This window comes from Eulemur rufifrons, chromosome 21 (genome assembly GCF_041146395.1).
Source record: "Eulemur rufifrons isolate Redbay chromosome 21, OSU_ERuf_1, whole genome shotgun sequence".
NCBI lineage: Eukaryota > Metazoa > Chordata > Mammalia > Primates > Lemuridae > Eulemur > Eulemur rufifrons.
Window position 1 is genome coordinate 25,935,725 of NC_091003.1, and position 23,749 is coordinate 25,959,473.

The following is a 23,749-nucleotide window of genomic DNA, read 5'->3' on the forward strand; positions in this document are numbered from 1 at the left end:
GCACACACTCTCACATGGGCACACACACACACTCATGGGCACGCACACACACTCACATGGGCACACACATCACACTCATGGGCACGCACACACTCCACATGGGCACACACATCACACTCGTGGGCACGCACACACTCCACATGAGTGCACACACTCCACATGAGTGCACACACATCACACTCCTGGGCACGCACACACTCCACATGGGCACACACATCACACTCATGGGCACGCAGACACTCTCACATGGGCACGCACACACACTCATGGGCACGCACACATGTACACGCACACGGTCACATGTATATAATGCCCATGCCCACACACACGCTTACACTCCAATGCCTGCCCACATTCACAGAGCACATGCGTGCACACACATGCAAATGGGCACAGATCCTAACAGAACAAGAACTCCCAGTGGGCCAGCCACACGTGGGTGGGCTCCTCAGATCACCCCTTTAGTCTTTGAACGAGAGGAGATAAAACGCGGACGATAAGCCCCGTGTCAGCGTTAATCCCGGCAGGTACTAATGATATAATTCCATTTCAAAAAGCCGCGTATCCCCTGAATACTTCTGCAGGTGCCCTGCGGGAAGCTTCTGGCACGTGGCTTCCTCTCGAGAGCCGGGGACGGACTAGGCTGCAGTCACGTCCGGGGCACGCAGACGCGGTCTGACGGCAAGCTGGGCACAAGGTGGTCCCGGCTGGCGACATGCCCCTCGGCACGTGAGGAAGGTGGGGGGACCCTGGGCCCCAGCCAACCGGCAGTGCAGAGGAGCATGCCAGGCCACGCAGGGCCAGCAACACCTGAGAAGCAGGTGCCGGGTGTGCACTGCACCCACGCGTGTGCACACAGCCATGTGCAGCCGCAGCGGGTGCATCTGCACACAGAGGTGCAGTTTCAAAATTACAAACCCGCCTCTCTGTGGACGTGACCCATGTGGCGAGGGGTATGAGCCTTTCCTTAAGACGTGAAAGTGTGAGTTACTGGAAATACAAACAGAGCCCAGCTGCTTTGACTATCCTGCCCTAAACTCAGCCCGGCATGGGCCAGCCACCCCCTGCCAGGCTGCGTGGGTACTAGCGGAGTGATGCCAGGGTGGCCCCCGTGGGAAATGGGGTCCCTGCTCATCTCAGACGCTTTCTGTCCCCGAAAGCTGCCCCTGCTCTGGGAGTGGGCCGGGTGCAGCTGCAGCCCACAGGACGGGGCGGGCTGCTGTCTCGCCCCACCCCACTGCCAGGGAAGCAGCAACATGGTCTCCTGGCTTGGGCACGAGTGCTTGCTGTTTCTGCAGCCCCTGTGCCTCCCTGATCCCCGCACAATGTGACGGCACCGACGGGGCCTGGGTGGGGGAGGCGGGTGGGCCACGACTTGCCAGCCCTCCCCTCAGAGCCCCCTGTGCCCTGGGCCTCCTGCCCTGGCCGCCACTCGGCAGCGGGAGAAGCTCCCACCTCTGGGGCCACCTTCGCAGTCACGGGGGCCTCGCCCCTGCAGGCACGATGGGAGGAGGTGGGCGTTCTTGCTGAAATCTCTCAACAAAAGCTCGACCCCCACTCGTGTGGAGGGAAACTCTGGGCCTCTCCTCGCCTGCGTGAGTGAGGATTATCCAGGGTATTGGTTTTCACTCTGCCCCTCCCCCAGCTGACCAAATAACATGAATGTTTACCCTTGGAGAGTGCAGGACACGAGAACGCAAACGGAGATCTCCCTCCCGGCTAAAGCAGAAACCGCCTGCGCACAACCAGAGGCAAACGCCGAGGATCAGGAGGAAGGACAGGCCCTGAAGACAGGCGCCTGCAGGCGGCGCCCGTGGGCCACACGGGCCTGCAGGGGCTGAGCCCAACACAGGCCGTTCTGGCCACAAAAGTCAGGGGGCCAGCTCTCGGGGAGGGGCTGCGAGAACCCCTGGAGGCTGGAACCACTGGACTCAGCACTACACTAAAAGACCAAGACCGGGAGACCAGGGCTCTGCCCACACTGGACGTCACCACCCTGCACCCAGAGCCTCGAGTTCAAGTTGACGTGTGCTCCGGGCAGCTCCGCACTCGCTGCCTCTCGATGCGCAAACGCTTTCCGAAGAGGCACAACTACTGTGGGATTAGCCTAATCACAGGGCAGGCTTTTTTGTTCCCCATCAAGTGGAGGGAGGAAGCAGAAACAAAAGCATTAACAGGCCCACGAAGCCCAGGCTTAAAGAGCAAGCCACCGGCCTCTCGAGCGCGAAGCCCTGACCCGCTCTCCCAGGGGAACACCCACACAGGCGACAGTCTCGTGGGAGGCACCTGGCCACTTGGCACTCCCGCCAGCGCAGGAAATGCCAGCCGGGCTGCCAAGCTGTGGGCACCCGGGAGGCAGCAGGGGAGGGCGTCTCGAAGCCACCATCCCCGTGGGGGCGGCTCCTGGCTTGCCTGGGACCCGCAAGCCCCGCCTAACCCCTCAGGGCCCGGCCGGAGCCTGTGTGTGCCGCCCTGTCACAGATGCCACCGAGGCCCTGCAACGTCCCAGCCACAGGGACGCGCTGGGCAGGTGGGCGGAGGAGCTGCAAAGTCTGGTGACCAAGGCCTAGGAAATGCCGGCCTCCCGCCCACGGGACACAAGGACATCACGTCACACTGACAGAATGTGGAGGTTAAGCAGAAAATGAAAATTTAAGCAACAGTGATTTCTCCTAAATCAATACCGTGGTGTCTTCCTGGGATAAAATTTACCTCTTTTCTCTTGCGCTTAGGAAAACAGAGACGTGATCGCAGAACCTGGCCAGCTGTCGGACGTCATGAGGGTCAAACAAAAGCTCCTTCCGTGACAAACTCTGACAGCGCCGTCAAATCAGCCCACGTTTCGAAAACGCTCTGCCCCAGCGCAGAGCCCCGGGAGGCCAAGGACGGACAGTGCGGGACTGCTCTGAGCTCGTCACGTGGGGCCATGTGCCCCTGCACCCCCTCCCCAGCTGGCAGTGGGCAGCTGCGCGCAGTGGCCTTTCCCCCTGCGGGGGCCCCGGCTGCCCAACCAGGGGACCCTGTTCCTCCCCCGGAACCTGCTCGCTTCCCCAGCCTGTCCCGGAGCCCGCGTGGAAGGGAAGACACAGACGGAAGGGAAAGGCAGGCCAGCCGGGCACAAGGCTGGCGTGAGGTGGCCGAGGCCAGGCAGGTGCCGTCCTGGAGTCCCGACCAGGGCCCCGACTGCCACCGCCCCGCCCGCGCCAAGGCCAGGAGGCCACCGCTCTGCCCGAGCCAAGGCCAGGAGGACGCCCCTTCCCCCACAGGCATGGCTCTCAGAGCCTGGGGCAGCCAGGACGGCCCCACCCTGTCACACCAGGCTCAAGGGTCCTGCTCACCCACCCACAAGCTCACTCTGCTTTTCCCGTCACCTGTCACCTTCCCGGGTTCCAAACCACGTGCTAAGCCCGTGCTGGCCAACAGGTGTGGCCCCGTTTTGTGGGCATCTGGCTGTTTAGCGAAGGGCGCTGTTAATTCTGTCTCCCCTGGCCTGGGCTCAGGCGTGACCACCCCACCTCCGCCGTCTGTCCAGCCCCGGGCTCCCTGGGACCTGGTGCCAGTGGAGGAGGAGGGGGCTCCCCACGCCAGGCCCAAGGTGCACTGTGATGCCAGGCGGTCTCTTGGGGACAAAGACAGAGTGGAATGGCCCCTGGGGCTGAAGGGCCGTAGGCCCCACACAGACGCCCTCGGGGAGGAGGTTCCGGCACCGGCCGTGCCTGCTGGAGGGGAGGCCGCGGGACCACGAGGGGCCATGAGGGGCTGGGGGCCACACAGACCCAGCTCATCCTCAAGCCAGCTGGGGACACGGCGTCACAGGCAGAGGCGCAGGGCCGCTGCCCGCCCGCCGCCTGGACGGGGCCAGGTAGAAGCAGCCCCCCTGCCTCCGGGTGGCACTCAGGCCAGGACAGCAGCCCTGGGGTCCATATTAATTTCAGCTCCATTTTAAAAGCGAGTTAAAATAAACACAGGGAATATTTATAAGGCAAATAAATCTGGCAGAAACAGCCCCTCCAAGTGTGAGTGGAGGCCTCCCCCTCCGCCCCAGCCCAAGCTGATAAAATACAGAAATGCTACTGTAGACCCTCCGGGCTTATTTTGACTGCGGTGGAGGAATGTAACATGTAAACACTGACTCCCATATTACACTGTTACAACTTGCATTAACAGCGCCGGACAAAAGCCGCATTTTCACAGAAGCATCGTACAGGGATATATCTCCAGCTTAATTTTTAAAAAAACCATTTCCTCACATAAATCATGCTCAGAACGGAACGGGTGACTGATACATTGCAAACACTTTTTTTTCTTAAACAATAACATACCTAGATTCCTTCTAAACGAAAGAGCTTTAAAAAAAACCTTCTAAATGTTTTTTTTCTGAAGAAAATAAACACTGTAGTTTCTTTTCTGACCAAAATATCTGGGGCTGTGTCTTCCCAGCCGAGCCGGCCGTCCCCAGCACAGGGTCTCGAGGAGCAGTCCCCGAGCCCGAGCCACCTCCTGGGCCAGCGCCGCTCGGGCACCCGCAGGTCCAGGCCTCCCTCCCAGCCCCACACGGCAGCCTGGGACAGGAAGCGTGTGACCAGGATTCGGAAGGTGCCGGCCCCGGGAGACCAGCACGGAAGACCCACGCACACGGGTGGCCTCAGCTGGGACAGAGGTGTCACCGTGCGCTCAAGGCTGTTTCTTCGTGGATCCAGCAGACAGCGTGCTGTGGAGAGGCGGGAGAGTGACCCAAATTCCACCAAGAGACGCCAGCGTGAGAGGAAACTAAGACTTGAGAACCAAGCAGCTCCGACGGCCAGAGCTCGAGGGAGGACTCGACCCTGAGGGAGGACGATGCTTTGAGACGGGAGTGGGAGCCCGGGCAGTCGCCGAGGGGGCGCCCCAGCAGCCCTCCCCCCCGACAGAAGAGCGATCACCAGGATGGAAAAGAAAATCCAACCTGTGGAAGCCCCAAAGGGAAATACAGCAGCTTTTTTTAAAAAAAAAAAAAATAATAATCTTGGGGTGGGGCAGGTTTTCCTGAACATGCAATAAATCTAAAAGCCACTAAGTGTAAAGGAGATTTAAGTTACATCAGAAACAGAAGTTGGAGCATGTGTACATGACAGAAGCTGAAAGACGTGAGAAGCTGGGAAAATCTGCGAGACCTGGGACCACGGCCCGATGCGCCAACCAGCCGCAGATGAGAGGGACGCGGGGAGGCCAGGAAGTGGGCCAGGCCCGCGGCGGTCCGCACACACGCACACGGACACACTCGCAGGCTCGCTCGGCTTCAAACAAGGCCCGTAAATACACGAAAAGATGACTTATCACAGCAAACAAGACAGATAACTCAGAAATTGTGGCGTAACAGGAAAAAGTGATAAATGTGACAACATAAAAATGTAAATCTTCTGCATGAAATAACACGACTAGGCCAAAGGACACAGCACGGCCTGGGCCCCAGCAGAGGGCCCAGCAGCTGGGCACACGCTGGCCCGAGCTCAGCGCAGTCTCGGGAGGGACCAGGACCTGCCTTGGGTGGCAGCACCTGTGACCCCCAGAATCGGGAGGGGAAAGCTGGCCGGGGTTCCGAGGGAGGCTGGGCAGAGGCACGCGTGGAACAAGGTGCGGCTGGGCTGTCAGCAAAAAGCACTAGGGCTTCAGGGACGGACAAGGTCCGTGAGCACAGCTCCCACCCACTAGGAGGGCCACTGTCCCCAACACAGAAAACAACCCGTGCGGGCAAGGACGTGAAGAAATCGAAACTCTTGTCCGCTGCTGGTGGGAATATGCAATGGTGGAAAACAGCACAGTGGTTCCTCAAACAATTAAACACAGATTACCATGCGCTCCAGCAAGTCTCCTTCTGGGCATGGACCCAAAGAACCGAAAGCAGGGGCTCGAAGAGCTCTTTCCACACCCGCATTCACAGCAGCGTTGTTCACAAGAGCCAAAGTGGAATGAACCCAGTGCCCACCCACGGGTACGTGAGCCTTAAAAATGCCGTCTGTGCAAACGATAGAACACTGCGCAGCCTTACAAGGAAATTCTGACACATGCTACAATGTGGAAGAAGCGTGAGGACGTTATGCTAAGAGAAATACGCCAGGCACAAGAGCACAGACGCTGTGTGACCCACTCAGGTGAGTGGTCAAATTCAGACAGGAAGTGGGCTGCGGCTGCCAGGGCCGGGGGAGGGCGGGCCGGGCGTTGGCGCCCAGCAGGCACAGCCTCGCCGGTCCGCGATGAGGGGTTCAGAGAGGGAAGGTGGCTGGTGATGGCGACGCAACATTCCACGTGTGAGACCATGAACCGTGCGCTTAAAAACGGTTGCACTGGTAAATTTTACGTGCGCGTTACCGCGGCAAATAATTGGGGAGATTGTGTTAGAAGCACCTGTGAAGGTGAAGCCGCACCACAGAGGTTTCCACTGCAGCCCGTGCGCTGACGGAGGAGAAGCCACGGCTCACTGACGGGCAGCCAAGGAAGCCACCGCCCCACGCCCACTGGGGACGTCAAGACCTGCCCCAGACAGAGACAGCCTGCGACGTGCGGAGCAGGGACGCAGAGCCCAGCACACGTGTGCCCGCGCTCCAGCGTGCACGCCACACACGCCTGCCCACGGCCCGACACGTTTCCACCACTCCTCCAGGAGTCCTGGGCGGCCAAGCACGGCTGTCGACCAGGTCTCTGCCGCCCTCTGGTGGCCTCTCTGGTCCCTGCCAGCAGGGAGTCCCCTGCGCACCCCACGGGCTGCTGCCTGGACGGGCCCACTCAGTGTCTCAACACCTGCTGGTCGCCCGCAGCCGGGCTGTGGTCTCTGAGGCCGGTGCAGCCCTTGCTCCACCTCAGGGAAGCCCCGTGTGCAAACCCAGTGACAGTGGGGACGTGTGGCGGAGGCTGCGGGAGGGGTCTCGGGCTCTCCCCTCCTGACGCCCTCCCTGATGGCACACACCAGAACCCGGGGCTCCTGGGAGCCCTGACCCACGACAACTACCGACCCAGGTAACAAACAGCTGACCCCCTTTATATCTGCGGTCCCCAAGCCCCGGGCCTCGGACCAGTACTGGTCGGTGGCCTGCCAGGAACCGGGCCGCACAGCAGGAGGTGGGCAGCCAAGCTTCGCCTGTACTTACGGCCGCTCCCCACGGCTGGCATCACCGCGCGAGCTCCGGCTCCGTTAGGTTCTCACAGGAGCGCAAACCTCCTGCAAACTGCGCGCGCGAAGGTCTAGGCCACGCGCTGCTTGCGAGACTCTCGGGCCTGATGATCCGAGGCGGAGCTGGGCGGTGGTGCCAGCCCTGGGGAGCGGCTGCAAATGTAATAAATGTCATGCGCTTCAATCGTCCTGAGACCACCCCCACCTTGGTCCATGGAAAAATTGTCTTCCATGAAACCGGCCCCTGGTGCCAAAAAGGTTGGGGGCTGCTGCTTTGCGTGACATTCACCGTGGTGACTTCTGAGGCAGCCGTGGGATGCAGGGGGGCACAAACAACGTGCTTCCTTTCCTTCTCTGGGCTGAACCAGGAAGAAGGTGCTAAGAGCTGAGTCCGCTCACTCCCAGGGCCCTGGCACTCGCTCTGGGGGACACGCAGGGGACTCCATCGAGCACACGACAGTCCTTACGTTTTTCCAGGGGATTCCTTCAGCCAGAAGATGTCGTCGCTTGTAATTCCGTATTCCAGGGCACCTTCGATCTGCCAAGACAGAGAGGGTCTGTGGGATAAGAGCTCCACCTGGCCTGTTCTGCAGAATCAGCCTGACCTGCCCCAGCCCACAGCTGGGCAGGGCCTCCCTGCCACAATCCGTATTGTCCCTGCCAAGGAGGTTGTGGCCTCCTTGGGGACAGACAGTACCCTGCCTGTATGTCATTGGTGCACCAGCAGCTCTCTCCTCTCTGCTTGCAGGGACCCTCCCCTTGATCCGGACTCAGGCGAGGGCCTGAGGTGGGCGTGGCAGCTGCAGGGGCCACCCAGGTGCAGAGCTGGGCCCCCTTGAGTCCTCTGGGCCCCGGGAAGGGAGGAGACAGGCACGCAGACCAGGGGATCAGCGCCCAGGCTCCGGGGGCCCAGACTCGGAGAGGAGCGGCAGATGAAGACAGGTCGGGGGCAGATCAGGAGTGGGACAGGCCCCAGCATCCGGGCAGCGGGGTGGCCTGCAGGGCCGGCAGCGGGGAGGAGCGAGTGGGCAGGGTGTGGGGACTGAGGGGCGGGAGGGGCAGTGGCCCCAAGGGCACTAGGCTGAGGGTTGGACCAACTGTGCACCCTCAAGGGCCGGCCCAGGTGGGCTCTGGGCCCAGAAATCGTATAGACCCCCCAAGGAAGAGCAGCCATGCAGGTGGGAGAGCCCCAGGGGCGAGCGCCCGCTTAGTGGCCGTGAGAGCAAGATGGGCTGGCAGAGGAAACAGATCTCAAACAGTTTACGCTTCCAATTGGCAAAAAAAATAAAGTCAGGAATTTCTCAGGTTTGCTCAAGGAAAACCGAGAGGTCTGACAGTCTAAAGGACTAAAATACAAGCAAGCCTTGGCAGGCACCCAGGAGGGCCCCGAGGGAGAGCACCGTGGCCACTGAGCTGCCCCTCCAGGACCCGGGCGCCCGCTTCATCCCCCCGGGGCCTCAGCGACATCAGCAGGTGCCGGCGGGGGGGGGGGGGGGGGGGAGGGGACGGGCGAGGGCCCCTCCGCAGGGCACCCTGGCATGGATGTGCACCCACTACTTCCGCCAGTGCCTTGAAGGAGCCGAGGTGTCTGCTGGGCTCCTGGGAGCTGACCCTGGACTTGAGGGGCTTTAAGCAGAACCACCATGAGCCCAGCTACCGGGTGCAGGGGTCATTTTGACCCTGTCCGCCATAGCCACCTTGAACCACAGTGCAGTGTCACCACAGCTACAGAGCCACACGGCCCACCTGAGCCCACCTCTGCGCACAACCGCCCTGGCCCCGCTGGAGGCTGCCCTTGCTGGCCTGACGGCCAGAAGAGAAGCCCTGTCTCGCTCTGAGGACCAGAGGTGCTCGCGTCCCCTGGATCCCTCCGCTCCTTGTCTCTGGGTAAGCACAGAGCAGCAGCAGAGGTCAGGGACAGAGGTGGCCACGGCTCCCACCTGAGAACCAGCGGAGACCCCCTTGCTCTGCCTCTGCCTACACTCCCCCTGCATGTGAGTCAGAGGCCAGCGTGGCCTCCAGCCGGTGGCACCTGTGGCCTTCCTGGGCTCTGCTGCAGCCCACACCGAGGCTCGGGGCTGGCGGCCCCCATTCCCTGGGCGGCCAGACAGGACGTGGCCTCAGCCAAACCCCGCTGTTCCCCCCACTTGCTTTCCCTGTGGCAGCCGTCCCCACCCTCACCCTGGGGCCCCTTCCTCCGCTCTGGGCCCACATCCCACAGACCAGCCCAGAAGGTATTCACCCCCATTAAAAAACAGCGAAAAAATTGGCAAAGATGGTCAGATCCAACTTTTTCAGAACTATGGAAATTAACCAAAGGCTTGCGGCAACACAGGGAACGTTTAGTTAAGAAAAACGGTGGAGAGCTGGGCCTGGTGGCGCACGCCTGTAATCCCAGCTATTTGGGAGGCTGAGGCAGGAGGATCGCTGGAGTCCAGGAGTTCAAGACCACCCTGGGCAACAGAGTGAGACCCCCATTCCTAAAAAAATTTTTAAAAACATTAGCCAGGCATGGTGGTGCATGCCTGTAGTCCCAGCTACTCGGGGAGGAGGATCTCTTGAGCCCAGGAGTTTGAGGCTGCAGTGAGCTGTGATCACACCACTGCACTCCAGCCTGGGTGACAGAGCAAGACTCCATCTCAGAAAAAGAAAAATAGCTGAAACTCCATGAGAATGGGGAGTTCCTTGGAGTTTTAACTTACTCTGGTCCCATCCCCCACCTCAGCCGCAGCCCTGAACTGGGTGGGACAGGATCAGAGAAAGCAGAACCCAGCAGGGCACTTTCCCAAGAAGGGTCTGCGCTTTGTCTGACCTTGCTGGGGGCTCCCGGAAGACTCCACTCAAAAGGCTCATCTTTATCTGATAAAAGTCTCTCCGGGGGCATTTGTCCAGAGTTCTAACCTCACCGCTGCCTGAGGTGGCGGGTAAGAGTTGAGGACAGCGGCAGACTGCCCCAACGGACCCAGGAGCACAGAAGGAAAAGTTGAGGAAGGAGATGTCCGTAGGGGATTGCAAAACCTCCAGTACATTCCTGAGAATCTCGAAGGCCAGGTGGAGCATCAGGCTGTGCCCACAGCAGGAAAGACCCAGGAGGCCGAGCAAGCGCCCCTAGCTCTCCGCACAGCGGGAGGCCGAGGCGGAGCTGTCTGTGGGTGGGGGGGTGGCTGATGGCAGAGACTGGCAGAGACTGGCAGAGTCCCTGCTTCCCTGCTCTCCGGCCACTCCTTAGCTGAGCGCTGAGCTGGCCAGGCGGGGAAGTCAGTGGCCACACGGGACACAGAATAAGGAATCTACAAAATTCGTGCAGAAAAGTCACCAAACAGCCACAACAACAACTCAGTCCCAGGGTGGAGGAAGAATCTGACCTGCAGAACGACCACGTCAACCTACATGAAACGTTCGGCCCTCAGTAAAACGTGACGAGATGTGTGAAAAAACTGTGACTTTCGTACACTGTTGGCGAGAACGTAAATGGTGCAGCTGCTTTGAAACAGCCTGGAGGTTCTTCCAAGGGTTCAGGGTGGACTTGCCCTACAGCCCGGCGATCCAGCCCAGCTACGTGCCCACGAGACGTGAGAACTCTCACAGCATGACATAGTAGCTAAAAAGTGGAAACCTCCCAGGCGCCCACGGAGGGACAAGCAGATAGACAAAATGTGCCATATCCACAGGACGGAATGCAGAGGACGGGAATTCTGCCGCCGCTACAACAGGGACGGGCCCCGAGGACACCACGCTCAGTGAAATAGGCCAGTCCCAACAGACAAGGCGTGCGAGTCCACTGGCCCGAGGGCCCTGGAGGAGCTGGGGTCCTGGAGACAGGAGCAGGACCGGCTGCCAGGGCGGGGGGAGGGGAGTGGGCAGCCGTTGCTTACTGGATACGAAGTTTCCACTTGGAATGATGGAAAGTTCTGGAGATGGATGGTAGAGATTGATGGGTGCACAGCTCTGGGAATGTTCTGAAAACCACTAAATTGTACCCAGTGAAAGCGTGAATCTGCGTCCCAGGTGTCGGAGGTGGGGTTGAAGGGGGAGGAGGACCAACAACGGAGGCAGGAAAGGGAAGGACAGGCGGACAGGCCCAGCAGTCGGGCCGGGCCGGGGAGAGCGAGGTGAGAATTGTTCTGAGGGTTTGGCAATGACGAGGAGGTCACGGGGGGTCACGGGGACCTTGTGCTTCAGCAGAGTGGACTCAAGAGAATTGAAAAGTAGAAAGTGGCGATAACGAGTGTGGGGTAAAACGAGTGTGCAGGCCGCGGGTGGGGACGCGCCCCTCGCCCAGGGGTGGTGCGGTGGCACAGCGAGGCCACGCCTGGGTGACACTCACGTGCGTGGGGTACCTCGGCCGCCCTCCAGTGGCGATGACGATGTTGTCAGCAGAAAGCAGAGTCTGGAAAGAAATTGAGAAAACTGCGGGTCAAATAGGGACACTGTGGTCACTCGCTGGGAGGCCTGATGCCTGCAGGGGCCCTGGGTGGCTGCTCCCGGCAGCCCGCCCTGCAGTGCGGACCCTCGGCCAGCAGCTCGAGGCTCCTCGGGCTGGGATCCTGCTGAGGGTCAGTCGGGTGGGAGGGACGGACAGAGGGACAGGGAGGTGTCCCAACTCCAAGCACCTCACGGTTTACAGAGCACCCTGCAGGCACCTTGTCTCCTCAGATCCCCACAAACGCTGCAGAGAGGGGGTCGCTGGCCGGCCCTGTTGCTCCGTCACCCCAAGCAGCAGGGCAGCCCGGCCAATGTGCACCTCACACAAAGTGCCCGTTTTAAAGGGGCCTGGCAGCCCAAGGCAAGCGTCTGTCCACGCCAGCAGCGCTTAGTGCCGAGAACGGCCCGAGGCGGACGAAGCTGGAGTCGGTGCCCACGACCGTGAGCAGCCCTGGAGCAACTGCGTGCTGGGCCAGGCACCCACCTCTTTCCCATCTTTGGCGACGCCGCGAACTGTGTGCTCGTTGACAAAGCTGGCTTTGACGTTCAAGTACTTGACTTTTCTGCAGAATAAAGGTAAGATTTTCAAACATGTCCTCTGCAAATTAAACCCCACCCATGGCGTTAAACAGAGGCACTGCTGTAAGGCAGCTCCAACCGCGGCCCCCGCCATGCCGGGAAGCGTGGGGGAGCAGTGCGGACACCTAGCTGTCCCCCCAGGTTCCCAGGGACATGGTGACCACAGGGTCAAAGACACAGACAGCAGCCAGCTGGGCAGAGTCCTGAGAGGCCGCGCCCAGCCCTGAGGTGCAGTGAGAGCTGGTGGCCCCCTGGGGCCTGGGCATGTTCCAGCATGGAGTCCAGGTACCCAGGTAGGTGCCACCTTCTGCCTTCAGGGATTTCAGGGGTGCAGTGAGGCCAGGAGACGGGGCAGGACAGAGCTGGAGGGCATGTTGGTATCAGCCGCGTGGTGTGTGCCCACCTGGGAGCTGCCCAGGCCTGGGAGGAAGACGGGCAGAGCCCGCTGCCTCCAGCAAACCGCGCTGGGGGACACGGAGCCTCATGCAGAAAACGCCCAAAAGCTCTGCAGCACAATGACCTCAGCTCACTGGCCGGGGATGGGCAGGGGGGCCGGCTTCCCTGGCTCAGTTTTCCTGGATTTAGTGAGCACAGAACTGCTGCCTGCTGCAGGGTCCCCGGAAGCCCCAGAGGGCCAGGCACCGGTGCACGGGGAGAGCCAGCAGGACTGCAGGACCATGTGGGCACCGCGGGGCTACAGCCCCAGGAGCAGCCTGGGCCTAGGCAAGTGCGGGTTTCAGGCACCTGCCCTCCAGCAGCCGAGCCTCGGGGGAGGCTTCAGGTGGGAGGAAACATCAGCATCTGAGCTGGGGACCCTGCAGGGCTGACGGGAATGGTGGTCCCGGGCTGCGACGATCACACAGGGACACCTTCGTCCACGCCTGAGTAGGAAGGTGTGCGGTTCGTGCAGCAGCAGACAGAGTGCTGGTGTGGGGTGTGTGAGGCGGCTCGTGGGGTCCTCTTTGCCGCCACCACTGTGGCTCCTGGGCTCCGTCCACGTAATTGTGGTGGGAGAAAGGCCACCTGCCTCCAGGAGGCGCCTGCCACCGGGGTGACCCTGCTGCCCATCGGCCCTGAGCACCCTGCTCCTTGCGCAGCCCCAGGCTCTGCCCCCACCCCCCCGCCAACGTGGCCTCGCTCACACCTCGGCCTCTAGACTCTGCTCAGGGCCGGGCTGCAGAGGAGTCCCACGTCCCCGCCAGAGACCCCCATCTTCTCCTGATCTGCGCCCCACCCGTGAGCAGGGACACTCCTTGTCCTGTCCCTTCGGAGCCCCCAGGGCCCACCGGGGCGGGCTCTGCACGTGTCCAGGTGCAAGACGCCTGAGAGAAGGCAAGGCGGGCGCCTGTCCCTTGAGGGCCATCCGCACGACCACAGGGCCTGGCGAGGCTCCGTACCTGTCCTGCAGCTGGACGCGGTGTCCCCAGTTCAGGGACTTCACGTGGTTCTGAACAGCTTCTGCCATCTTCCTCCTGTTAACGCACAAAATGTCAAGACCACAACACAGCGTGTGAGCTGCAGTCTCTCAACAGACTATTAGCCGCAAACGGTGTATTCACAGAAATACCGAGAAATGAGAGTGTAAAGGTGGCGGAATGTAACGTCCACGCCCACGTCCGCCGCCCGCGTCCCAGGTTTGGGCTGTGGGCCTCTGGACTCACAGGTGAGGGCTCCGGCCCGGAGCCAGAGCAGCAGCCTTCTGAGAACGTCCGAGCCACCGCGGGTGGCTCTGAGCAGAGTCACACCGGTCCCCTTCCCAAAAGAGCACGACTGAGGCGGCTTCCCGCTGGCAGGCTTTGGGGCTGACTGTTCTTGGAGGGGCTGTCCTGGGCCCTGGACTCTGCCTCGGAGACGCAGCAAACCCTTCCCCCTAGTGACACCCCTGAAAGTCTCCAGAAACTGCCAAATGTCTGTGGGGACGGCACAGAGTCCCCCTGGCTGGAACTTTACCCTACAGCACCCCGTCCATCCCATGAGGGTGACCGGAGAATAACCCCCCCCCCCCCCCCCCCCCCCGGTCAAGAGTGGCAGAGAAGCACGGGGAGGCGCTCACCAGCTGTGCGGCACGGGCTCGGCCACCTCCCAGCCGTAGTGCCGGGCGTCGCGGATCATGCCCCCCAGCAGCGCCGCCTGGTGCATCAGCTTCTTGGGGATGCAGCCCACGTTGACACAGGTGCCACCGAGGCCCCACCTGGTGCCTGGGGTGTCAGGAAGAGCATGTTTGCATTTATATTCGGATGACCCCTGGGGGCTTCCCTGCTCTCCCACCCCATGTGAGAATCCCTTTAAGTGATTCTTAACTCGAATGCGGCTCGGGCGAATCTGGCCCACGAACCTGCCCTCCACAACCTTATCCAGAGCTGTTCTTAGGATGCGAATGATGACGTTCAGAGTAATGACGCGCGAGACAGGACACTGCCCGGGGACTAGGGACAGCAGGGCACGAAGGACTTGGCGCCCGAGGCCTCTGCTCACTCACTGGGCCCATCTGTCCTCCCTCCCAGGACAAGGCTCACGAAGGGGCTGCTCACCTCGGGGAGAAGGTTCCACGTAGTCCACCACGGCCACCCTCCTCCCCAGCTGAGCGGCTGGAACGACAAGGAGAGCGTCGGCTGAGCACAAGACAGCAAGAGGGGAGCTGGCTCAGGGCCAGACACAGGGACTCCAGGGGCCCACGAGGCCTGTAGGAGGGCAGGGAAGGGCCCGGGCCTGCGGCTGCCTGCACAGTGGCCAGGCTGAGCCGTGCTAGTGACCATCTGCCACGGCACCCTGGCCCCCGGAGTACGCTGCCTACACGTTCTGCACCCGTCCCCTGGCCTCCCCCTGCGCCCCACTGTGCTGCCCGCAGGCAGGAACCCTCAGTCCTCTCCCGAGACCGCAGCCTCCACACTGCCCACAACCCCTCACCCACTGCCGCCCCCCAACTCCGGTCCCAGATACTCAGCACGAGCCCAGGGCCCACCCCGGAGAGGCCCGGCCGTGCTCTCCCTTGCTCCCTTCCCGGCCGCCCAGAGCCCCCGAGTGGGTGTTTGCTGCGTCACCCTCAGGGCCAGGAAGCAAAGCTCGGAGAAGTGAAGCCCTAGGTCCAGAGTCGCTCAGCCCCAGAGGGACACCAAGGCCTGGACTCCAAACCATGCTTCCTGCCATGGAGCCGTCCGGCCACCCTCCCGGCCATCAGCAGGGCCACACGGGCCAGCGGTCCCAGGTTCTGCGGTCAACTTAGAAATATCAGCCGGGGCTCATTTCGGGGCTTCCTGCCGGCTTGCCTTGGGCCCGGCCTCAGCAAACCTCAGGCCCTGGACTTGACCACCTCCAAGGGCACGCCGGACTGAAGTCTCACGAACCGTAGGTGTTTCAAACACTACAGGACATGCTCCACTCATAGCTATCAAAAACCAGGATTAGAATAAAGTTTTCGAACAGTTCACCTTCAAAGCCCATTTTGCTCAACTGAAGGAACAGTGGGATTCCCACACTCAGTTTAAAGGGTCAGGCTGAGGGTGCTCTTCAAAATGCCATTGTCCCGCTCCCATCTGACCACGACGGGGCAGCAGCGCCCAGATTTACCTCCCTCCCCAAACAGCCAAAAATCCAGACAAAATACACGAAACGATGCGTTTTAAGAAGCTGGACATCAGGCAACAACAAAGGACCTGGGAGATACAGAACAAACAAGGTGGGGCTTAGACCTGTGGGGGGTGGCGGCTGGGCAGAGTCCGGTGTCACAGCCGGTGTCACAGCCGGTGGTCCCGAGGACAAACCGAGCGGCACACGGAGAGTCAGAGTCAGAGAATCAAGGTTTATTCGCCGGCGGGCTCAGAGGGGTCTCACCACCAAATTCTGAGCCCCGTCTACCCAGTTTTTCCCACTTTTATTAAGTTGGGGTGGTCCGAGGGGTGGGGTCTCAGGTGGCTAATGCGCCAAGTAATAGATGGGGGTCTTCCTTACCAGAGGGGCGGAGTGACTGCCTCCAGGGAGACTGAGGCAGACAGAACTCACGGGGCAGAGGAGGAGGCAGCTGCACAGAGATGGCATCAGTGCGTGTGTGTGAGGAAACTCCCCGAGGCCAGGGATAGAACCACCTGGAAGGGTCGGGGAACAGGGCTGACGGAGGGCAGGGAAGAGCGCCCACTCCTAGAAGCCAGACTGGGAGAAACACATAACTCCCGGGGCACGGGTCGCGGCTCAGGGGTTGAGAACAATGAGCCCTAGACTGGGTGCTGCTCCTCGCACCCGACAAATCTTAGGCAGACACACAAAAGGATCAAACTGTCTCTCGATAACTTACCTGCATCCCAGAACAAAGCCCAATACTAATATTTCTACAAATACAAAAAAGTCTAGAACCCAACAGGTAAATTCAAAGTAACTGATATTCACCCAAAAATTACCAGGCAGGCAAAGAAGCGTGAGAATACACCACCCAAGGGGGAGAAAGGCGGTCAATGGAAACCGAGGGACCGAGGGAGAACCGACACAGACGCCAGAGCCATCAGAAAAGGTCAGTAAGACAGGCACTTTAACTACCCTGTGTGTTCACAGCCAGGGAGCAACACCGAAGATATAACAAAAGAACCAATTTGAATTCGTAGAGAGGAAAGTTACAATATAGAAGATGAAAGACGCAGGGAGCAGGATAAACAGCAGATTACAGGTTGCAGAATCTTTTATCAGTGAATTTGAAAACACAGGGATAGAAACTATCCAAAATGAAACACAGAGACAATAATAAAATGTTATGGGAAGCTGAGGCGGGAGGACTGCTTGAGGTCAGGAGTTCAAGACCAGCCCGAGTAAGAGTGAGACCCCTCTACAAAAAATAGAAAAAAAAAATTTTTTAATGGAAAGAGCAACAGTAAGCAGAGGGGTAGCACCAAGCAGCCTCATCTGTATGCAATTAAAGTCTCCAAAAGGGAGGGCAAGAGGGAGGGACAGAAAAATTATTTGAAGAAATAATGGTTGAAAAATTTCATAACTGGATGAATCTATTGAACTGAGAAGCTCAACGAACTCTGGCCAAAAAAAAAAAAAAAATTAAAAGGCGCACCATAATTAAAAACCATTGCTCTAAACCAATGAAAAGAGAAAATCCTAAAAGTAGCCACAGAAAAAAAGACACACTTCAGACAAACAGGATGAAGACGGCAGCAATGATACAAGTTAGAAATGATGCCAGTGAGAAAACAGACGGACAAAGTTTTTATAGCATACTACGAGAAAAAACCTGTCTACCTTGAATTGTATATTCAGAGAAAACATAGTTTTAAAATGAAGGCAAAATAAAGGTGTTTCCAGACATACAAAAGCTGAGAAAATTTAGCCAGGTGCAGCGGCTCACACCTGTAATCCTAGCACTCTGGGAGGCTGAGGGGTGAGGATTGTTTGAGCTCAGGAGTTTGAGACCAGCCTGAACAAGAGCAAGACCCATCTCTACCAAAAATGGAAAAATTAGCCAGGCGTAGTAGCGTGCACCGGTGGTCCCAGCTGCTTGGGAGGCTGAGGCAGGAGGATCACTTGAGCCCACAAGTTTGAGGCTGCTGTGAGCTATAATGACACCACTGCACTCTAGCCTGGGCAACAGAGCAAGACTTTGTCTCAAAAAATAAAGAAAAAGAAAGAAAAGAAAATATATGACCACATAAAAACTGACACACAAATGTTCATGGCATTACTCATAATGGCCAAACAGTGGGATTGGACAACGCAATGTCCATCACCCAATAGACCACCTGTGGCATAGCCATACAGTAGAGTATTACTCAGCCATGAAAAGGACCGAAGTGCTGACACACGCTGTCACGAATGCACGCTGAATACATCATGCTACGTGGAAGAAACAATGACAAAAGACCATATATGATTCTATTTATATGAAACGTCCAGAACAGGCAGATCCACAGAGACAGGCAGCAGATCAGTAGTTGCAGGGCCGGGGCAGAGGGAATAGGGCGTGACCGCCAGTGGATACAGCGTATTTTGGGGGAAGATGAAACTGTTCTAATGGTGGCCGCTGCACACTTTGTGAATATACAAAAAACACTGAATAATGGACTTTAAATGAGTGAATTACAGTTGACCCTTTGAACAATACAGATTTGAACTGTACATGTCCACTTATATGTGGATTTTTTTTCCAATAAACACAGTCCCTCCTATCAGTGGGTTCCACTTCTGCAACCAAAGTCAGATGGAAAATACAGCATTCATGGGATATAAAATCCGCATGGATGAAGAGTTGACTTTTCATATCTGTGGGTTCCAGAAGGCCCGCTTGAGGACAGGAGTAGGGGTGGATTTTAGCATCCTGGTAACCGCAGGCAGCGCTGGGACCAATCCCCCTTGATGCCAAGAGACAACTGTCTATGGTATGTGACGTTTATCCCAATAAAACCATTACAAAAAACAGGACACACTTTGGGATAAATAGGACAGAAGATGTGAAAGGCCTAAATATTGAAAACTCCCAAATACTGCTGAAAGAAATGAAGATGTATCTAAATAAGAGAAATACCACATGACCCAGCAGGTCCACTTTTAGGCATGTACCCAAAAGAATTTAAAACATATGTGCACACAAAGACACACAGACAAATGTTGCTGGCAGCACTATTCACGGCAGCCAAAAGGTGGGAACCACCAACCCGAGTCCACCTGCAGGTGAGCGGACAAGAGCAACGCGGCGCAGCCATGTGACGGGCTGCCACTCAGCACTGGCGAGAACTGGGCGTCCACCCGCGCAGCAACACAACGGAGCCTCGGGTGACCGCGCCCAGGAGAGCAGCCGGAAGAGTACGTGTCGCGTGAGTCCACAGACACAGAATTCTAGAGAATGCAAACTAACCCACAGGGAGAGAAAGCAGATCGTTGGCTGCCTGGGACGTGCGGGGCAGGGTGCAGGAAGGGGTTACCAAGGTGTGAGAAAACTTCGGGGTGGTTATGGGCCGAACTGTGTTACCCCCAAAATTCCTCCGTGGAAGCCCTAAGCCCAGCACCTCAGAATGTGACTCTATTTGGATGTAGGCTCTTTGAAAAGGTAATCAAGGCAAAATGAGGCCATGAGCGTGGGCCCTGATCCAGTAGGACTGGTGTCCTTATAAGAGGAGATGAGGACACAGACAGGCAGAGGGACAACTCTGTGAGGACACAGGGAGGAGACGGCCATCGATGAGCCCAGGGCAGAGGCCTCTGAAGAATCAGCCCTGCCCATGCCTTGATCTGGGACTTCGGGCCTCCACGAGCAGCAGCACGGGGAGCTGAGGCTGGACAGGTGGGGCAGACCCTGGGAGGCCCAGTGGCTGTCACTGTGTGTAAAGCAGGAGCCCTGGAGCCCAGGAAGGCAGCCCAGGTGAAGAGCACGCCGTGGCTGCTGTGCACAGCCGATGGCAGATGGCTGGGTGTGCCAGGGAACAGGGCACAGGGAGGGGCCGCTGGGGTGACCCCGGCAGGCCAGTTGCAGAGGTTGTGCATCCTGCTCATGCACGTTCAGGACAAAGCCACCCTCTCCAGGGGGGCCCCAAAGTGTCAAGGCCCTGCCATGACAAGGGGACACAGGACACAGGATACGTACCTTCCTTGGCACAAGCCAGGCCACCGGATCCCCCACCAATTACCAGGAGATCATAGTCCCGCTGCCCTGTTGGGGGAAGGAAGGAGAGATGAGGAGGAAGAAAGTCAGCCCAGGGCTGGGGCACAGACTCACGGAGGCCCCCACGATTCCCAACCAGCGAGCAGCTCTGTTTGGTTAAATGTGATGCAGGATCTATTTTTTCACAATGGGAGACCCCATCCTTTGAGGCACAGGGATGACAACATATTACCCAACGGAGCAGAAAGCAATGACTTCACACATGTGATCTGTGCAAATCCAGGGGCCCAGTGATGCCATGATGAGGCTGGCCAAGGCGTGTGCCAACGCCTTTGCAAACCACGCCTCCCACACACACCCCGTGTCAACCAGTAGGACTCCCCGAACTCAAACTTCACCCAGTGTTCTAAGCCAGACACAGAGCTAAAACATTCTCCTTGAGTCCCTGTCCCTATCAGTTGTAAAGATCACCCTCTGTCACAAGTGAGCAGGGATAAAAGCGCAGCCCCTGCCCCGTGGAGCTGGCAGGTGTGCACAGCTGGGCGTCTCCCAGCGTGCCTGGCTGCACAGCGATCTGGGAGGGAAGCCACTGGGCTCAGGTTTCATTCCTGGAATTCCTTCCGCGCTCACGGTGGTGTCGCCTTGGCCCTGCGCTGGGCCCACAGCACAGAGGGCCACTCTCAGCCTTTCTGCCCTGCAGAGGGCATCATCTGTCTCCACTCTGCCACCCACTGGCATGGAAGGCAGGGATTGCAGAGGAAGGGAGTGTGGGGAGGAGGGAACGGGACGTACTCTGACCCGGCCCGGCCCGAGGTCGGGACACCCACCACCAGGCACCAGCCCACTCCCTGGGTGAAGGAAGAAATAATAGAAAACTGTCAGTCCACAGAGGGTGAGGGCAGGGTAGGGGCTGGTGACAAGGGTCTGGGTATAAAACAAGTAGAAATGCCTCCAGCCTCTTTGCAGACATAAGCCTGCCGGGATGAGGAGGAGCACCACCCTCCCGGGGCGCCTGGAGCTGGTCACTGCCCCGGGGCAAGGCCCAGAGGTCCCATGACAGAGTGGGTTCTGCCCTCCAAGGCGGGGGCGTCTTCCCCAACACCAGCATCAGAGCCTGGCGTTGTCATGAGGAGGCTGTACCTGTCTCTGCAGCCAGCTCAATGCTCACAGTCCCACATCCCTCAGGGACCCCAGCTCCGCAGACGCCCCCAGACCAGGGTCTAGAACCTGCATTCCTAAATGGACACAAGAGCCAGGGCCTAGAGGCACCTAGCTGGCAGCTGAGAAAGCCCGGAAGCTGCCACCAGGAGCTGTGCTCAGGCGCGTGGGTGCCTGCAGCCAGCCTGGCCCACGGCTGGGCCCACCCGTACCTCCATCCAGCAGTGGCATTTGCATGTGTGTCAAGCCAAGCCAAGGCACAACTCAAGGACTTTGAAAAGGCCCAGACTGTTGTAAATTGCTCCGATGACTCTGATGTGAGCCCAGAGAGCCAAGGACGCCTGCTGGTTGAGGAGAAGCTGTCCCTTGGCCCAGGAGAACACAGGCCTCTCTCCCCTCCTGCTGCCTGGTGGCCTGGAGGCTTTGCCCAGAATGTTCCTACCTTCCATGGCAGGTCCCTGTCCTTCCTGTCACCAGAGCGGGGTCCCTGCTGGCTGTCCTGCTTGCAGCCCTGCTATCAGGCAGAGTGCAGGGCCAGCGGCGGGCTCTGTGCAGTGAGGGCTTATCTGGGTAGCCTGCTTTGCCCTGAGCACGCCCAGGCGCCCTCTCGTCTGATAAACACTGGAACGGCCAGCGGAGCCATTTGTAAGTTAGGAAATCTGCCTTTAAGCACTTAGGAGGGTTTGGTTAGGCTGCTGGGGAGGAGGGACTCCAAAGGACACTGAAGGTGGGTGGGGCAGGTGCTGCTCCGTGGGAGGAAGGGCTGGGCGACTGGCGTTACCTGGGGACCACCTGTGCACTCCGATGCCCTGGGGAACCCCATGGTGTCCCCCCGTTTCCCCCCACCCTCCACCCGCAGGGCTCCAGTGTTTCTGCCTTGCCTCTGCTTTCTCCTACACGGTCCTGTACTTTTCTGCTCCTCTCTGAACCAGGGGCCTAGGACAGGGCCAGTAAGAGCAGGAGCCCTGCACACCTGGCAAGGCCTGAGTGAACAGTGCCCTGTGCCGGGGAGGTAAGTGGAAGCTCCCCACAAAATGTGCACCCACAGGCGAGCTGGCCACCTTGGGGATCCTCCTGTGTGGCTGGTCTCCCTACCTAGAGCCCTTTCCTGGCAGCAGGTGTTAGGGGACAGGTGACACCAGCAGCATTTTTCTGGTTCCTGTTCAGGGGCTGCATCCACCACCCTCTAAGCCTGTGACAGGGCTGGTGTCTTCCTGCTCTGAACACAGAAACTTTGGGCCTGAAATGGAGGAGGTGGCTCAAAATTGGACTGTGAGAGCTGGGTACAGTAGCGCATACCTGCAGTGCCAGCTACTGGGGAGGCTGAGGCAGGGGGATCGCTTGAGCCCTGGAGTTCGAGGCTGCAGTGCGCTATGATTGCACCTGTGAATAGCCACTGCACTCCAACCTGGGCAACATAGCAAGACCCTGTCTCTAAAAAAAAAATTATTGCCCTCCAGAGTGCAATAGTTAGGGGTTGGCCACCTTCTCCAGGCCCTATCAGCTCCTCATCAAGCCAGCAATGGGGCAGAATCCTCAGAGCACCTCCTGCCCAGCTGGAAACCAGTCACTCCGCCCCAAGGCCACAGCTACCCAGCAGCCTGAAGGGGCAGCTCCCGTTTATGAATCTTTCACTGGCACCGCGTGGGGTTAGGCCTCCATTGGCACTGATGTATTTAATCCTCATAAATGTCCCCACCTGACATATACAGTAACAAAGCTTTGAAACAGGGGTGTCCTCATCAGACTCCCAAGGGTTAGCAAAGCCACAGTAAGAGCAGCCCTAGGTCACCTCATGAGACGCCTGCCACCCAGGACCCCGCAGGGCCACCCTTGGCCCAGGAGCTCCCAAGGGTCTGGACAGTAACAGCCCTGCCTGTTTATGCACGCAGTTGGCCCTCCTCCTGAGTCCACCACTGGCCAAGGACATGCCATGTGCCTCCCACGGGGCATCTCTGTGCAGCTGCCTGAGCCAGTCCCAGCTCACATCCTCCACACTCCCGTGGGGAGAGTTGAGCTCTGTCCTGGGCATCCAGGGGGAGGGTGTGGGGGCGATCCCCTGTGTGGCAGAGGCCATGTCATGCAGGGACATGCCATGCCACAGCAGATGGGGGCGTCTGTGGCCAGCTTTGGGGGAGCTGGTCCTGCAATGTATGGTGCAAACCCTCTGCGGGCGGGGTGGGGGGGTGCGTAGTCCCTGCTGCCCGCACTCAAAGTTGCCATCAGTGTCCTGATTTGGTCGGTGTCCCTCGGTAAGCTCCAGGAACAAATGCACATCGCTCCTCCCCCAGGGCACCCGCAGAGCCCGCCTCCAGTGGGCGCTCGGGGCAGCACCTTCATTCATCCCCCGCATGTGCGCGCCGGCTACGTGAGTCTCTTGAGGCTGGGGAGGAAGCGGGAGGTCTGGCCAGGGGCGCACCGTGGCCTCAGGAGGTGGCCGTCATGGTCGTTAGGGCTCAGTGGTGCCTGGGCTTGCGGGCGCTGCCCGCACAGCAGGATCTCAGGGCCACCGCCTCAGTTGCCCCAACTGGGAAGGGGCTCCCGGGGGCTGGACGGGGCCCGACCCCTGCCCAAGAGGCCGGTGCGCGGCCCCCGGACCCGCCGCGCGGACACCCTCGCGGGGACGCCCTCCCGGCCCCTACCTGCCGCGCCCCGCGCCGCGCCCCCTGCCCCGCCCGCCGCTGCCGCCGCCAGCCGCCACCGGAAGCGCGCGCCGGGCCCGCGCAGCGCCGCCGCCATCGCCGCCTTGTCCGGGCCTCGCGGGCGCCGGGCTGTCCGCAGCGCTGCCTGCGCCGGGGCCGGCGGGGCGGGGCGGGGCGGATGGGGCGGGGCCGGCGGGGCGGGGCCGGCGGGGC

At 59.5% G+C, this 23,749-nt stretch overlaps 1 protein-coding gene across 5 annotated transcripts in view; it reads right to left on the reverse strand.

Annotated features, from left to right (window-relative positions):
• TXNRD2 (thioredoxin reductase 2) overlaps positions 1-23,630 on the reverse strand; it is a 48,087-nt gene extending 24,457 nt beyond the window's left edge. For 3 of the 5 annotated variants that reach the window (XR_011236517.1, XR_011236518.1, XM_069496784.1), the window contains exons 1-8: positions 23,537-23,630; positions 19,719-19,784; positions 14,683-14,739; positions 14,205-14,349; positions 13,549-13,623; positions 12,057-12,135; positions 11,475-11,537; positions 7,615-7,685 (exon numbers count right to left, since the gene is read on the reverse strand). Coding sequence is in view for 3 of the 5 variants with exons in the window: in XM_069496784.1 (XP_069352885.1) it covers positions 7,615-7,685; positions 11,475-11,537; positions 12,057-12,135; positions 13,549-13,623; positions 14,205-14,290 (374 nt within the window). In the remaining 2 variants the exon portion in view is untranslated. Of the gene's footprint in view, positions 1-7,614; positions 7,686-11,474; positions 11,538-12,056; positions 12,136-13,548; positions 13,624-14,204; positions 14,350-14,682; positions 14,740-19,718; positions 19,785-21,336; positions 21,528-23,536 lie in introns of those variants that run through there. The other 2 variants (XM_069496785.1, XM_069496787.1) reach the window with 1 other exon arrangement.
• Between the last annotated feature and the right edge of the window lie 119 nt (positions 23,631-23,749).